The sequence below is a fragment of the Leptosomus discolor genome, chromosome 1, assembly GCF_034619465.1.
Source record: "Leptosomus discolor isolate bLepDis1 chromosome 1, bLepDis1.hap2, whole genome shotgun sequence".
Classification (NCBI taxonomy): domain Eukaryota; kingdom Metazoa; phylum Chordata; class Aves; order Leptosomiformes; family Leptosomidae; genus Leptosomus; species Leptosomus discolor.
The window spans coordinates 133,128,418-133,142,395 of NC_141391.1; the positions used below are offsets into that span (position 1 = coordinate 133,128,418).

At 41.5% G+C, this 13,978-nt stretch overlaps 1 protein-coding gene across 2 annotated transcripts in view; it reads left to right on the forward strand.

The window, feature by feature from the left end:
- Window positions 1–13,574, forward strand: part of LOC104341072 (rap1 GTPase-activating protein 1) — a 45,156-nt gene extending 31,582 nt beyond the window's left edge. The window contains exons 19-24 of one of the 2 annotated variants that reach the window (XM_086478782.1): window positions 669–785; window positions 5,520–5,646; window positions 5,735–5,837; window positions 11,091–11,176; window positions 11,334–11,405; window positions 13,363–13,574. In XM_086478782.1, coding sequence (XP_086334908.1) covers window positions 669–785; window positions 5,520–5,646; window positions 5,735–5,837; window positions 11,091–11,176; window positions 11,334–11,357 — 457 coding nt within the window. In that variant the 3' untranslated portion in view covers window positions 11,358–11,405; window positions 13,363–13,574. Of the gene's footprint in view, window positions 1–668; window positions 786–5,519; window positions 5,647–5,734; window positions 5,838–11,090; window positions 11,249–11,333; window positions 11,406–13,362 lie in introns of those variants that run through there. The other variant, XM_086478774.1, reaches the window with a different exon arrangement.
- The last annotated feature ends 404 nt before the right edge of the window (window positions 13,575–13,978 follow it).

Here is a 13,978-nt window from a genome sequence, read left to right on the forward strand (position 1 = left end):
TTGCTTTAGTTTCAGGGTCGTTTTTTTGTCACGATAATTTCCAGTCACACAAACAGTTGTATTAGCAGAAGTGAGGGCATGAGGAACTGTGATGTGAAGGGTACAGGTAGGATCAACTCAAGAGAGCAGAGGAGGAACTTTGTGAACTCCGTCATGGAAGCCACAAAAAAACCCCAGCAAAAACCTGAGTTTTCCAGTCCTTAATTAAACATACCCCACTTTTCAGTTACTCACACAGACAGCTTTCTTCAGAAGTATCTTGACAAGTACTAATAGCAATAAAACTGTTGTAACCATCCTGAAACGGAAAATGGCCGAATCCTTTTACTCTATGCAATAAATGTGTAAGCTCTCTAATCAATCCTAAAGCTTCCTAAGACCAATGAAATGGGGAGGGTAGAAGAAAAAGTTGAAGAATTAAAGGAGAATACTGAAATTAATTTAGGCTTTTATATCAATTCAAAAGGAGCTTAAAGTTGGCCATTTCTAATATATTGCCCTCAACAGGTCACATCTAAAGAGTCTGCCCTTTTCAACACAACTGCATTTGCTTGCCTTTCATGTGCATATGAGAGAGCCAGCTTTTTGTTGCCGTTTGTAAGGAAGTGTTAGAATAGATAGTGATTAACTCTGGCCCTGGGGTATAGCTGGTTTCTCTTTTGTCCCAGCAGAGACACTGCAGAGAGGATACAGAAGGTGCTGGACAGTCCAGGAACTTTCTTTGACCTGAAGTCTGATGGATCATCCAGTCCCAGCTCCCCAGAGTTTCCCAGCAGGAAGAGCAAGTGAGTCAAAAATAATTTTAATGTTTGAAAGATGCTCGCTGCGTCTGGTATTGGCTTAAGTGTGGTGCATGTCTTGCTCTGTTGGAGGCTTTACTGAGATTGTCCACATCAGGCATTGCAGCATCTTAAAAGTTAGATATCTGGCCATGGCACAGTAATTCAGAGTGTGTAAGTAATGAACTCAGCTTTCTTAAACAGCCAGTGAAGAAAGACTGGACCACTTAAAGGTGATTTTGGCTATATCTTTACTGTAATGTTAGCTTGCATCCAAAAAGGTACACGAAACCCTCGCTGTCCAATTATCCATGCTTACCCATGTATATGTTTCCTCTATATTTTGCTCTGGAGTGATTTTTGGAGCTTCATGGAGAAGCTTGGACAAGGATATGTTGGGTTGTACTCAGGTTCTGCCCCTTTAAGCAGGATTCATGCTGCTGCTCCAAATCAAAGTGAACTAGCCTGTCTTCAGTCCTCCCAGAGTGTTAACAGCAAGCATTACAGCAGGGTCTCATGTGTTGCACCTATATTTCATTGCTAAACCATGCCATACCACACCCAGTGTTCTGCTGCAAAACACTTCATGCGGTAGTCCACAAAATAGTTCTCTGGTTTCTGGTGGTCTAAACCTGGAAAAATGCACTTTCCTGGTAGCGCATATAATGCTGGGATGTGATCCTATCTAGGATACTTCAGGACTTCATGGAAACCACATATTTACACTTCCAAGGCTCCAGAGCAGCCTGTCTCTAAATCCCAGACTGCAGCTCACTTTCTGGAACAACTTGCCACGCCTGATTTTTTTTCATGAGAACTTGTGGCAAAAAGGGCACTGAGTACTTTGTAGTAGGACCTGTCCATTTCTCAGGACTGAGGATACTCTAAGAAAATTCAGGAGGTGCCCTAGAACCAGACCTCTATGGTTGTAGTTGCTCCAGGTGCCAAGTCTGACAAGGAAGGGCCTGCCTTCCTACTAGATCCAATGCTCCCTAAGAATTACAGGCTGGTGATTATCTGCAGTATTACCCAATTGTATGCTGTAGGACTGCCCAGAATTTTGTCACAGCCAAGGTGCAGAGTTCTGGTAAGTATGTTTTTGTGACACCAATTTTTAGGTTGGGTGAGTGTCCAAAACTTTGGTGGGGAGGAGGATAGGAACACAGCTAGGAGATACAGACCATTTAAGATGCTAGCTCTGGCAGCCAAGGACAAGAGAGAATGCAGGAAATGGAACTGCTGATCGGTAAGCAACTCCCATCTTCCAGCATTACCACATCATTCCACCTCTCCTTCTTCATCCTGCCTGGGACCTTGTTAGTGAACTAGACGTTCCTGGCTAGGCACGTGTGAGGGACTTTTGTTCTGATTAGTTAGCTAAAGTAACCTTGCATAATCAGCAAGAATTCTGCCTAGTAAGAAAACATCTCATAGCTCAGCTAGTCCTGGTTACTCCACTGTAGAATGTGTGCATGTCCTGGAAAAAAATTATGAAGCTTTCTTGACATCTGTTCCTGATTTCTGCATTTGATTGTGGGCTTCTCCCACTTCCCAACCTCCATTCTCCATTCATCAGCTGAGGAGGTGAGCCAGCTGCAATGGCTGTTTCAAATCGGCATCACATGCTTTCAGAGAGCAAACATAGCATGGGATTTCACTGACTTGCATGAATATTGTTTATGCACATGAGGCATGACCTGTATGATTTGGCAGTCTGTCTGCTTCTGTCCCCAGGATTCTCTCTATGCATCTTTTTCCAGTCATGGACTCAAAACCACTTGTATGATCGCCAGAAAAAGTCTTCACAGTTGTGGTGGTTTAGCCCGTTCCTGGACAGTTTGTTTACGAGGTGGGATGTAGCATGGAGTTTTGCACAACTGGTGATTAACTAGAGTTGGAGTTGTGATTTTAGAGTTAGGGACCAGCCCACATGCAGGGAATCAAGGACTTGTAATTCCACCATGTAAAGCACACCATTTTCACCAAGACAGTTACTAGCACAGTATTGCAGGAACAGGCTAGGAGTGTAATTCTAACAGTCTGTCTCAGAGACAGTTCTACTGAAGTTCTACTGAAATAGTCTGTTTATTGTTCATTAGTTGTGGAAGCACAAATCAGGATCATGATATAGCCATATTTCTAATGCAAAAAGAGTTCCAGCTGGTTCTTGAGTAATTTACACAGCCCATGTTAAAAATGTTATCCCTGGTAGTATGTCATCAATCCACTCCTGGTTCTTGCCAGGGAGTAGCATTGCAGGAAATTTCTCAATTGCAAAAATGTCCAGCATGTTGCTGCTGGTCTTAAATAATCATTTCAGATTCCAGACTTGAATGATCAAATTCTTCCATCTATGTTCTACTAAAACCAACCTGGAAATAAAATGCAAAGGGAACACATAAATAATAGATTAATTCTTTTCCAGTGGAGACAAACCAGCACTTACTTTCTGTCCTTGCATGTTGATTTCCAACACACCCTTCTGCAGTGATCACCCTGCAATCCATCAAACCACAGTGTTCACTTGGACTAACAGTGTCTTCTCTCCCACATGCAGGGGCAATTGTCCTTAGTTTTTCTGCTCTACTGTCCAGGTAGCCTTCCAAGTAATCCTTCTTCCCAAGGAATAGACTCAAAAGAATGAAGCCAGCCTAAGTAATCAGGTAGCAAAACTCAGGATCAGATGGCTTTCTGGGTTGCATCTGAAAAATCAAGCACTGTACTGTGTATGTCCAAATCGTAGGGAAAATACATGGGGTTTTTGTGTGTGTGTTTTCCCTCCTCAGACACATCTGAGTGGGGACATCAAGCCAATCAGGACTGGACCGGATGCTACTCAGTCATTGGTTACCTCACTGAAGATACTGGCAAGACTTTTGGGGTGAAATGAGAGTCCTGGCTAAAAGGAGCATGAACTTAGAGGACCTCAAGGACTGTGGAGAGACCAAGTGGTACCAAGTAATGCTCCACTGGCAGATTTTGGAGCAGGAATCCTGGGAAAGGGAGTTGGACAGATAGCTCCTATTGGAGCATTTTGGCTCTATGCCCTTCCCATTGCCCAATCAGCAGTCACTGAACCAGCCTCTACTAATGATGGGGAAAGGAGGCCACCTTGAGTGCCTCCCTTTCTCTTCCCCTGCCCTCAGATGAGTGAGAAGAGAACAGCATGGCCTGCAGAAGGCAAGAGCAGAAGAACATGTTTCCACCTCTGTCTCTAGTGCCTTTGGAAGACATAGGTCAGGAAGCACAGTGCAGAGAATGAGGATGGAGAAACCTGCTGAGGAAGGATGCTGAGAAGGAGATACTTTGTGGAAATCTAGGTCCCAGCTAACTTAAATAACATTATTGATTTGCTCTGCCAAGGGAGAAGCATGTTGGTCTTCATTTCCTCCAAAATATATTTCCTAATCTCCTGAGGAAATACCTTTTGGCCTATATTGGCCCTGTCTTTACTGTTCTCCCTGTTGCATGCTGGCATGTAATATGCCTGGGACTTTAGGTTTCATTACTGCTTGTAGGTCAAGACTGGCCACATTTTGCAGTGTTTCTGAAGGAATAAATATATTTAGTATGTTAAAGGTGTCTTATCTTTCTTGCCTCTCTTAGCTTTTTTGGGTTTCTTAACATTTTTAAGCACTTCTTTCTTATTGGCTGGTCTCTTGTGCCGGCAGTGAGTATTTCACCATAAACGTTAGGCTTATGTGCACAGTACACCTTCCACCATGTAAGCTTATCAGCCTCATGGACTGCTCTTTCTCCTACCGCGGATCCCAAATTCTGAGCTGGGAGAACTGACCTTAAGGGTCTTTCTTGAGAGATATGAAACATGTGCCAGGCTACCTCAGTGTCTGTGACATTTGAGGGAGTGGTGGTGAAGTGATCCAATACAGTTTGCTTTGAAAGTTTCCTTTGTAATGATGTGAGAGCTAAAAGTCTAGTGGGATGGACCTACAGGAGCCTGTCTACTGGCAACTGGGCACATGCAAAATCACTAGGATGGGCATCCTGACCTAGGTATCTTGCTATCTGTAAGCAGGAGGAGGGTTCTGACCTGTATGTGCAAGAGCTTGGCACTTGATCCTAAATAGTTCGTCACTGAGACATCCTACAATGATGCAGATCTCAGTAATTTGTTTCTTACTCCCCATTGCTTCCTTAAACTTTCTTAGTTAACCATTGTATAATACTAGTTAACATCTATATGCTTTCCTGACTACTGTTGTTACAACTGTCCAGAAACACAGCGGTAACAGTTGATAAGCTCTATGACATGAAAAATGTGCTTTTATAGTCCCCTTGTACTGTCTGTAATTTCACATAAGACCAAACAAGGTAGGCTGAGAGCGGCTGTGGGAAAGGGTGGCTTAGGGTGGGTAGTGCCTTCCCTTTATACTCAGTTTAACACCTCATCATGTTCTATTTAGGATCCTAAAATCTCTGATCTCCAAAATGAAGGCATCTGTTTATTTTAATGAATGTCTAGAGGTAAACACTGCTTAAATGCAGGTCGTTTGACTCACTCTGTTTTAAGACGCTGAGGTCTGTGACTTGAAAGTTCAATTAGTCTTGTCCATTCATACAGTTATCCAGAATGGAAACAAGAAGTGGTGTTTCTACTTAAATGAAGAAGCAATTAGAAATTAAGGAATGCAAGCCAGTTTATCTGAATTCTATTTCTAGGTGGAAAAACTAGCTGTGGATGAATAATTTCTTCTTATGTTGAATGCTTGCATTTCACAGAATGCTCAGGAGTCAGACTTCAGGATACTGTGTGATGCAGCCATTCCCATGTTCCTCATCCAGTGTAAGCAGTTGTTGTAACGGTTTGAGGGAAAATGAAACATCTGAGGAAGAGGAGAATGACAGGGTGGGTGTATGATCTCTAAAAAACAGAGGCTAGCCTCCCTGATTTTACCAAGTGCATTATTAAAAGACATCTTCTTTGCCCTCTCCAGGAGCTGATGTGCTCTCTTGAGGGCCCTGCAAAACAGGATTCAATGGTTCAGAGTATGTGGCTGGATGACAGTGACTGCACACCCAGTACTTCCAGCTCACCAGGTAAAAAAGAAAGGAAAAAAAAAATCCTCTACTTATGCTTCTAGAAGCATATAAGAGGTTGAGCCACATTTGTTTGGCAAAATCTTTTGTATGCTATACTTAAGATTTGAGAAACTTAGGTAGAAGATAGGCTCAGAGAAATAAGGAGAGAAGGTAGCATGCAAACTTTAATGGGGAGAGAATGGGACGGGAAGTGTGTTTCAGCAACATGAATAAATAGTGCTGTACATACTGCAGGAGTTACTGTAGACTGCAAAGAATTAATGTGTTTATGTGTTTCCGTGGAGAGCATGTCGTTGCTTGTCTAAATGCAGTGCCCATACCGCTTTATAAACTAGATAGTTTGGATATGGGAATTACAGAAAACAGTGCTTCCTGAACAAAGCACTATGCTTCTGAGAAGGTGGGTAATCAGGTAGCTAACCTGCACTAAGCTTTTTGACTGCAAGGCTTGGCTCTTAGCGTAGTACTTGATTGAAGTTGAAGTAGTTGATTAAAGTCAGCTTGGATCTACTCACAGTGCATAAAGTATTATAGTCAATAGAAGTTTTCTTTAGTCCCATAGCAGGCAGAACTATTGCAGTAAGACTAAGCTTTTGAGATTGGGAAGTCATTGAGAACTGTGCAAGGCAAAACTTAACATTTGTTGTTAAAAGGTTCTGGAATAGGAGCAGGTTGAGATGGATGGTAAGAAATACTGGGTATTATGTGGAAAGCAAGGAAGAGAGTTGGTTGGAAGGAACAGTGAAACCCTTATAGGAATTGTATGAAAGGGGATTGTTGAAAAGATTACAAGGGTCAGAAAGTGGAGCCAGTTTACTTTGAAGAGAGTTAGGTCTCTAAATCTCTGCAGCAGCTCTGCATCAAGAGTGGCCACCAGATCCATGCTTAAAATTGCCTGTATCTTAGCAATAGCAATGGAGATGTCATACTGTGAGATGTTCTGAAGAGACCCCTGTTCTGTGAGATGTTCTGAAAGATTTCTCCACTTCTGCAGAATAACTCACAGCATGAGTGCTTGTATGCTTAGAGGCACAAGAGAACCCAAGGGGCTGGTATTGAAACTCTGGAACAACAGGAAAAACAAGTGGAGTTGTCGATCATGCAGTGGAAGAAGAGAGCCATGCCACGTGATATAATTAGGAAGTGGGATGCTATATACAGAGCTTGCCTGTCCTGAGGGAGAGACATAAAGGTGTTAAATGTGGTGATATGAAAAACTAGCATGCCAGCAACGTTCACAGCAGAAGACAGCTAATGAGCTGCTATTAAGAGGCAGAGGTTGGAAATGAGCTTCTGTAGATCTTTGTGTTGAGGGCTAGGAAGAAAGAGTTCAGTGTTATCATCTCAGAGCAAAAGTGATAAATAAATACTATAAGGCCAGGAAGCCCAGCACCATGAAATTGTCTCTTTTTGAAGGGATCTGGAAATGACACCATAAAGGCAATAGTTTGCTTTGTGCCTGGTGGTGTGAAGGTTTTCACTGTATCCCCATGGCATTGTTGAGGCTACCATTTCCACAGGTTTGGGATTATCCTGAGAAGGCCACAGCTCCTCTCACAAATGTTTGAGCTGTATATACACTCCTGTTGCCTTTGTGGCACCACACTGAGACCAAGCAGGGGTGCAAAATGGTTCCCTGTCAAAAGTGAACGAACAGCTTGTGTTTACTTGTGATCAGAAATACTAATGGGAGCAGAAAATTAGTGTAAATGCAAACTAGGTTGTTTTGCTTGAGTGTCAGAAATTGACTATTGTCATCAAGTAAAAGATTTCGCATTCCTTTTGACCTTGTGAGTAACTGCAGTTCTCCTTGCCCTCCGATTCTCCGAGAGCACTCCCAGGCACAGACATAATGCAGTGCTGGTTTTAATAGTGCTATTACACCTCCCCTGCCATGGCCTATAGTTTAATCCAAGTGTGATCTTTCTACAAATCCATTTATCACTCGCATCTACCTACATAAAGCCCAATGGAAGTGATCCACTATAAATTTTTATTATATTGGCTTGAGTTCTCTATCCTTTATCGCTCTACTCATTTGCCAGAAAGTCCCACTGGATCCTGGAGTTATAGCTGAGCTATAAAAGTTCAGATCCAGATCCAACTAGGTTGATGGTACAGGCCAGCTCGCTCTGAGCTCCCAGCTTGCCACCTTGGGGAAAAGCTGCTGACTCAATATACTCTCCAGTAGGAGTGCTAGGTTATTCAGCCTAGCTGTTGCCCTTTTGTTATGGATATTGGAAGTAGGGATGCTTTCCAGTGGCCTCTGCTGCTTTTCCCAGATACATTCCCTATCTGCTGACTCCGTATTGTCCCACAGGTATACACATCATTAATATACATCACTGAGAATAATCATTACAGAGAATGTGAAGTAAAGTTCAACGTAATTCTCAAGATTTTATACACTCCATTGTCAATGGCAGTGATCTGATACTGGCACTGCAAAACTTTCACTGTGTTTCTCAGTGGCTTGGCATGGTAAGACAGCTGCACTCTGCAGGAGTGGTGATTTTTTGCTGTACCATATCTACTCTTACATCTTCAGTGCAGAGATTTAAAAAAAAAAAAGTAAAGTATATAAAGGTACACCAACAAACATGCAGGTTTGGATAGGGATTCTGATTTATGCCAGGAGAGCCATAGTTAAAAGGGATAAACATAGTGGATACTTTTCTGACTAGTTGAAATCAACTCACCTAATCAGGAGACTGTAGTCTTGAGTGCCATTGTTGATTGCAGTAAGAAAGCTTGATGATGTCACCATCCACACCATGTGGAATGTGTTTGTGGTAATAGATGAAGGGGCAGAGAGGAAGGAAATAAAAGGTTATGTGTGTGTGAGGCACATGAGGTAGCAGAGTTGAGTCTGCATTTTCTAAGCACAAAGTAAAATCTTGTCCTTAGGAATTTGAAAGATTTTTAAATTTTATTTTCCAGAAATTCTGACAGTTCTTGAGCTAGAAAAAGATAGGATTAAGAGCAATTTGTTGTGCTAAAAAATTTAGGGAAAAAACCCAGGGATGATTGATGTATTTATTTTAATTTTTGCAAAGACTAACAAGTTTTCTATTTATGTACTACATCCAGTCCTGATAGAAGACTGTTTACCAAAAGATCAAGTGTGGCAATACATGTTAATATTGCTAGACAAAATTACATTTAAATGAATTTTGATAATTTGGGTTAATCTATGCAACAGGGAAGTACTGTAATTATCCATAACCAAGCATAATAAACTGAAGAAATGCCAGAGTTAAGCTAAACTGAAAGCAAAGAAAACACTTTGGGACACAGAGAGGCATCCAGGTGTTTGAATTTTGCCCTTTAGTGAGTTATACAATAACTACTCAGCCACAGTTAATATACTGTGTAAAATCAGACTGAACTGATTTTTTATAAAGAAACCTAAGACATTTTGCATACCCACTGTAAGTCTGGATCTTACGCTGAATGATTCTAGAATTCCTAACCCATGTACACATTCTTGGATTCTCCAATTTGCCATTCAGATTGAGAGCGCAAAGTTGCGGAAAAGAAAAAAAAAATAAATAGCAGTAGTCTGTGGTATTATGCTGTCAGAGCTAGATAGAGACATAGAGAACTACCATTGCCAAAACTGCTATTTTCTGAGTTGGCTTTAAAGCAGCACGTCTCATATGCCAGTCTGTATCACATGAGGCAGGGGTGACTTTCCCCCTAGGCTCAAGGCCAGTATCTAAATTCAGCTATAACCCTCCTTAATACTTTAAGATACTTCTACGTTAGTTAATACACACAGTTGTTTTAGATGTGTTTTTATTCAGTTTCTTGGTCTATTAGTCACTACCTACAAACATCATAATCAAATTTCAAAGTACTGGAGCTGGGATGTATATACAAAATGGAGAACCACCCTGGTACTGCAAACTCATGTTGTTTAAAGCCACAGTTTAGCAACAAACGGCAGTGATTACCAGTTTTGGTTTTAAACCTCAGAGTTTTAAATTACATCATGAAACTGGGAAGGGTGATAGTCTACCTTTGAAAAACTGCTGAAACACAGTTGCATTTTATCTGTTCCCTAGAAAATATTGGTATGATCATGTATAGTGCAAAAATAAAATGTTCCTGTGAAGAACATCTTGGCTTACCATCTTATTGCAGGAATCCCTCATTAGCTGAATTTTGCAGCTCTCCTAACTGTCCTGATTGAATAGTGGATACCTATGCCATCAAAGTGATTCATCTGCTCCCTCTGCCCCCTTAGCACACTCCATACTCACATGAGCTCTTTAATTCAAACTCTTCCCCTTTTCCTTTGATTCAAAGAAGAGTTATAATACAAATTTACTGTTGTAATACAGCTATGCATAAACTCACATAAACTATACTGTTTGTGAAATTATGATATTTGATAATTTTAAAACATGCTTAGCACGTAGGATGGAGGGCCACTAAGAATAAATTAGAATGGTGTAAGAGAGCTGTTACATTAAAGACATCATACTCATTTCTTGTGAAATGTGTATGGTGAGTATAAGATGATTGCAGAAAGCAAAAAACTGTTAAGTTTGTGAATTTTGCAAAGTATTTAATCCCTGGTTTTGCCATGGTTTTGATATGTGATGATAGGTAAATTGCTTAAACCCAGAGGTCAGATGTGGGAATCTGAAGGGAGGGGGCAGAGGGAGGAGAAGGATGAGAAACACTGTGAGAGCCTAAGATTAGACTCTGCTTCACAAAGTGTATCCTTAAGGATAAGGCTTTCAGGTTGCACAGATGCATACAGTAACGGCATTTCTTAGCTTGACTGCGTGAGTCTGTCACCTACTGGAACCTGTTGTATTATTTTAAACTATTTTTTGTGTATAACAGTAGACTGATATAGACACTGAAAATGAGACTGACGGAAACATCTGGGAAAGTTGCAGAATGCCTTCATTACTCATTCAATAGCTAGAGACATAGCTTCTTTAGGCAAGAAGCTATAGCCAGAACAGCTATGGCATTGAAACAGTCTGGAACCAGTGGCCAATGATTTTTTTGAATGAAATGAAAGCCAAGTCATCACTTTCCTTGTTTCAAGCTGGAATGAGAAATAGGTCAAGGTAACATTAGTCAAGTTGGGTGTAGACACATTCCTTTCACTCCTACCTATGGATGAGCGACAGATCTGTGAAAAGTTTGGGGTAAAGCCAGCTATGTGTGCAGCTCCTGGGATACCATCTTGATTATTTCTTTGTTGTTCTGTGCTTGGTTCCTTTCTAGGAAGCAGGTTGCTTCCTTCCAGCAGTGTTGCTGGCTCCACTGGAAAAGGAAAAGGCAGCAAAGCAGATGCTCAGCACCATAATTCAGTAAGTGCTTTAATAAAATCTTTCCTTCTCACTTGCACAGAGATAATGATGGGAGAAAAGAGAGAGACTTAATTTAGGAGCCTCTGCTTGCTGAGGGTTGAAAGGACAATAAGAAGGTCCTTGCAGGGGAAGGTTAAAGAACTGCGTTGTTCTGCAGGCCTCCATTTTGTGCTGTGTGTGATGTCACCGCTGGAGGACTGTCTTCGTGCACACTGGGTGAGGAGCACAGGTAACAGACATGGATAAGCACTGTAGGCCTGTGGTTCAGGGTGGAGTCAGGCCCTTGGGCCATCCCTGGCCTCACTGAAAGAGTGCAGCAAGTACTGTATGGCTTCGCAGTAAATGGAGTTAATCCTGTAACTTCTTCCTCAAATGATCTTCCATGGTGAGCTGCCTTTGGCCTGTTTAATGTATGTAAGCTCTGCCTTTCTTGGTTGCCTACTTCCTCTCAGGGAACAGCATTTCCCATTGAGACACCTCTCTCTGCCTTAATCTATGCTCAGTTTTATTCTTTTTCTTTCATTGTTTGGTTTCCTTTGCTCAGATGCAAACTAGCTTTCTTTGCACCTATCCTTTGCTTCCTCTGGTTTCATTATTTTACTGAATCACTTTCTTTTGCACATTTTGTGACTTTTCTGCCTATCTCTATGTTTGCTTGTTTGCTTTCAGCCTAGCATTGGTGGGACCTACTTCTCCATGCCAGTTTCACAGCTTTTCCAGACATGGGAAGTGGGACTGGATCTGGTGAGGTCTGTAATAGAGCAAAGGGGAACACAACTCCATGTTTGTTCCCTACAGTTGATAGTCCGGTTTTGCCTGTGTCACTGAGAGTCTCTCACTTGGCTCAAAGTCCTTTTCCTTGCCCACTATCTTCTCTGGCTTGACAGCTAAACAGCATGTTACCTTGAAAGTGATGTGGATGTGAGGCTATCGGGAACTAGTTTGGTATACAGCTGTGTAGAAGACGTATCATCTTTATGGAAGAAAATTCTTCCAGCTATTCCTAAATAACTGAGTTCTTATTACTGCTTAGCATCTACCCCCGTGCCTGGTAAAAAGACACATCCGTTTAGATCCTTAGTGTTTTTTCAGTGCTCAGCTTTTAGCTGCCCTGCCACCTGGTGGCCTTCAGACCAGTCAGATAAACGGTTCAACTCCCTGCACTGGTGTCCATTGGTTTTGCAGCAGACTGACATTTACAGACAGCAGATCCGAAAAAGAAGCCAAGTAAAGAAGCTGGTACTCAACACTGAGACTACGTAAATACATGCTACACCGAAGATAAGTACTGAGAATGACAGTGTAGCTACCAGCCAGTGTTCACTGGAGTAATCACCAGAGTCTCTGCCAAGAGCTTCTGTTCACAATCAATCAGCTGTCTGGAACACAGGAGTAAGGTTGCCTAAACAAGAGGCAGAACTTCCTCAAAGCTCTGCTCTCAAAAGGCAAATTTTGCTTGAAGTAGGTATACAGAATTGCACCAATATGCATACTTACTGATAAAAATGCAAAGGCTGTAACCATTTACCTATTGGTTATCACAGGCAATAAGCAATGGAAGGAAAATCCTGAGGTTGGATTTTGCTTATCTCAATAGTGTTTAAGTGCTATTTTAGTACCTAAGGCTTTGAGCATTTAATTTCCACTGATTTCAAATAGGTCTAAGGGCCTTTAAGATCATTTGGGATTTGTAGCAGTCTGTAAGATCCATCTCATTTGGTCCATCTGCCAATCAACATTCTGTCACAAAGGCCGTTTTCTTTTTTCAGTCAAGCTGGTTCAAAGGACAAAGATTCATTAGACCATGGCTTTCACCATGAGATTATTTCCAGATGTTCCTTACATTCTCCCCACCTTCCCACCAGAGTTCATTACCTCTGCAAAAGTGCATTTTACCCATTTCTCAGACAGCACTGCCTATGGCAATGGCCCCACCTCACTGGGGTGATCTGGCTTAGAGTGATGTTTCAGTCATTCCATTTTTATCACAACCTCAGAATCAGTTTGATAGCACAGACTGGAGGCTAGCAAATTTCAGGGGGGGGAATAGTAAAAAAATTCTTTAGCATGGCTTCAAGGGACTCAAAGAAATCTATGGCAAACATGTACATGATAATTTCCCTGTCATTCTAACTCCTTAATTAATGTTGCCTCTTATATCTCACAAAGATTTCCTTAAATTCCAGGCTGGATTTGCCCAAAGACTAGTGGGTGCACTGGTGCAAAGGAAGAGTTTTCAAATTATAGGATATTTCCTGAAGATCAGAAAGAGGTATAAGAAGGAAAAACTGTGGATGGGGGAACAAATAATACTCCCACAACACTTACGGCTCTAAGAATATGAAGGATACAGATTTTTTTCTGATGCTTTGTCACAGGATTTGGTGTCCAAATAAACAAGATGAATATGCTTTGCCTTAAAGTTCAGAAAGAGACAAAAAAATGGAATTCCAGCTGCTGCTAGTTCTTCTGCCTCCTTCAGTGATGCATCAGAGACAGACAGGAATCATTGAGAAATTAAGCCTCATATAAATGAAATTAATTCAAGTGTGTTACTCCAATTCATCCAATACAGGGCCAGGTTCAAACTATTTCAGTGTGAAATGTCTTAATTTTATTGTTTGATTATCTTTCTCTCTGCAGACTGTATGATGGGAAGTCCCTCCCAGCTGTATCCAAACCACCTCTGGATAGGCAGCCATTAGGCCATCCTTAGGGAAGCAAAACACAGTCTGGTTGTTACCAACTAAACTTACATGGTATTCACCACTGTCCTCCAAAGACATTACTGTAAAACTGGCA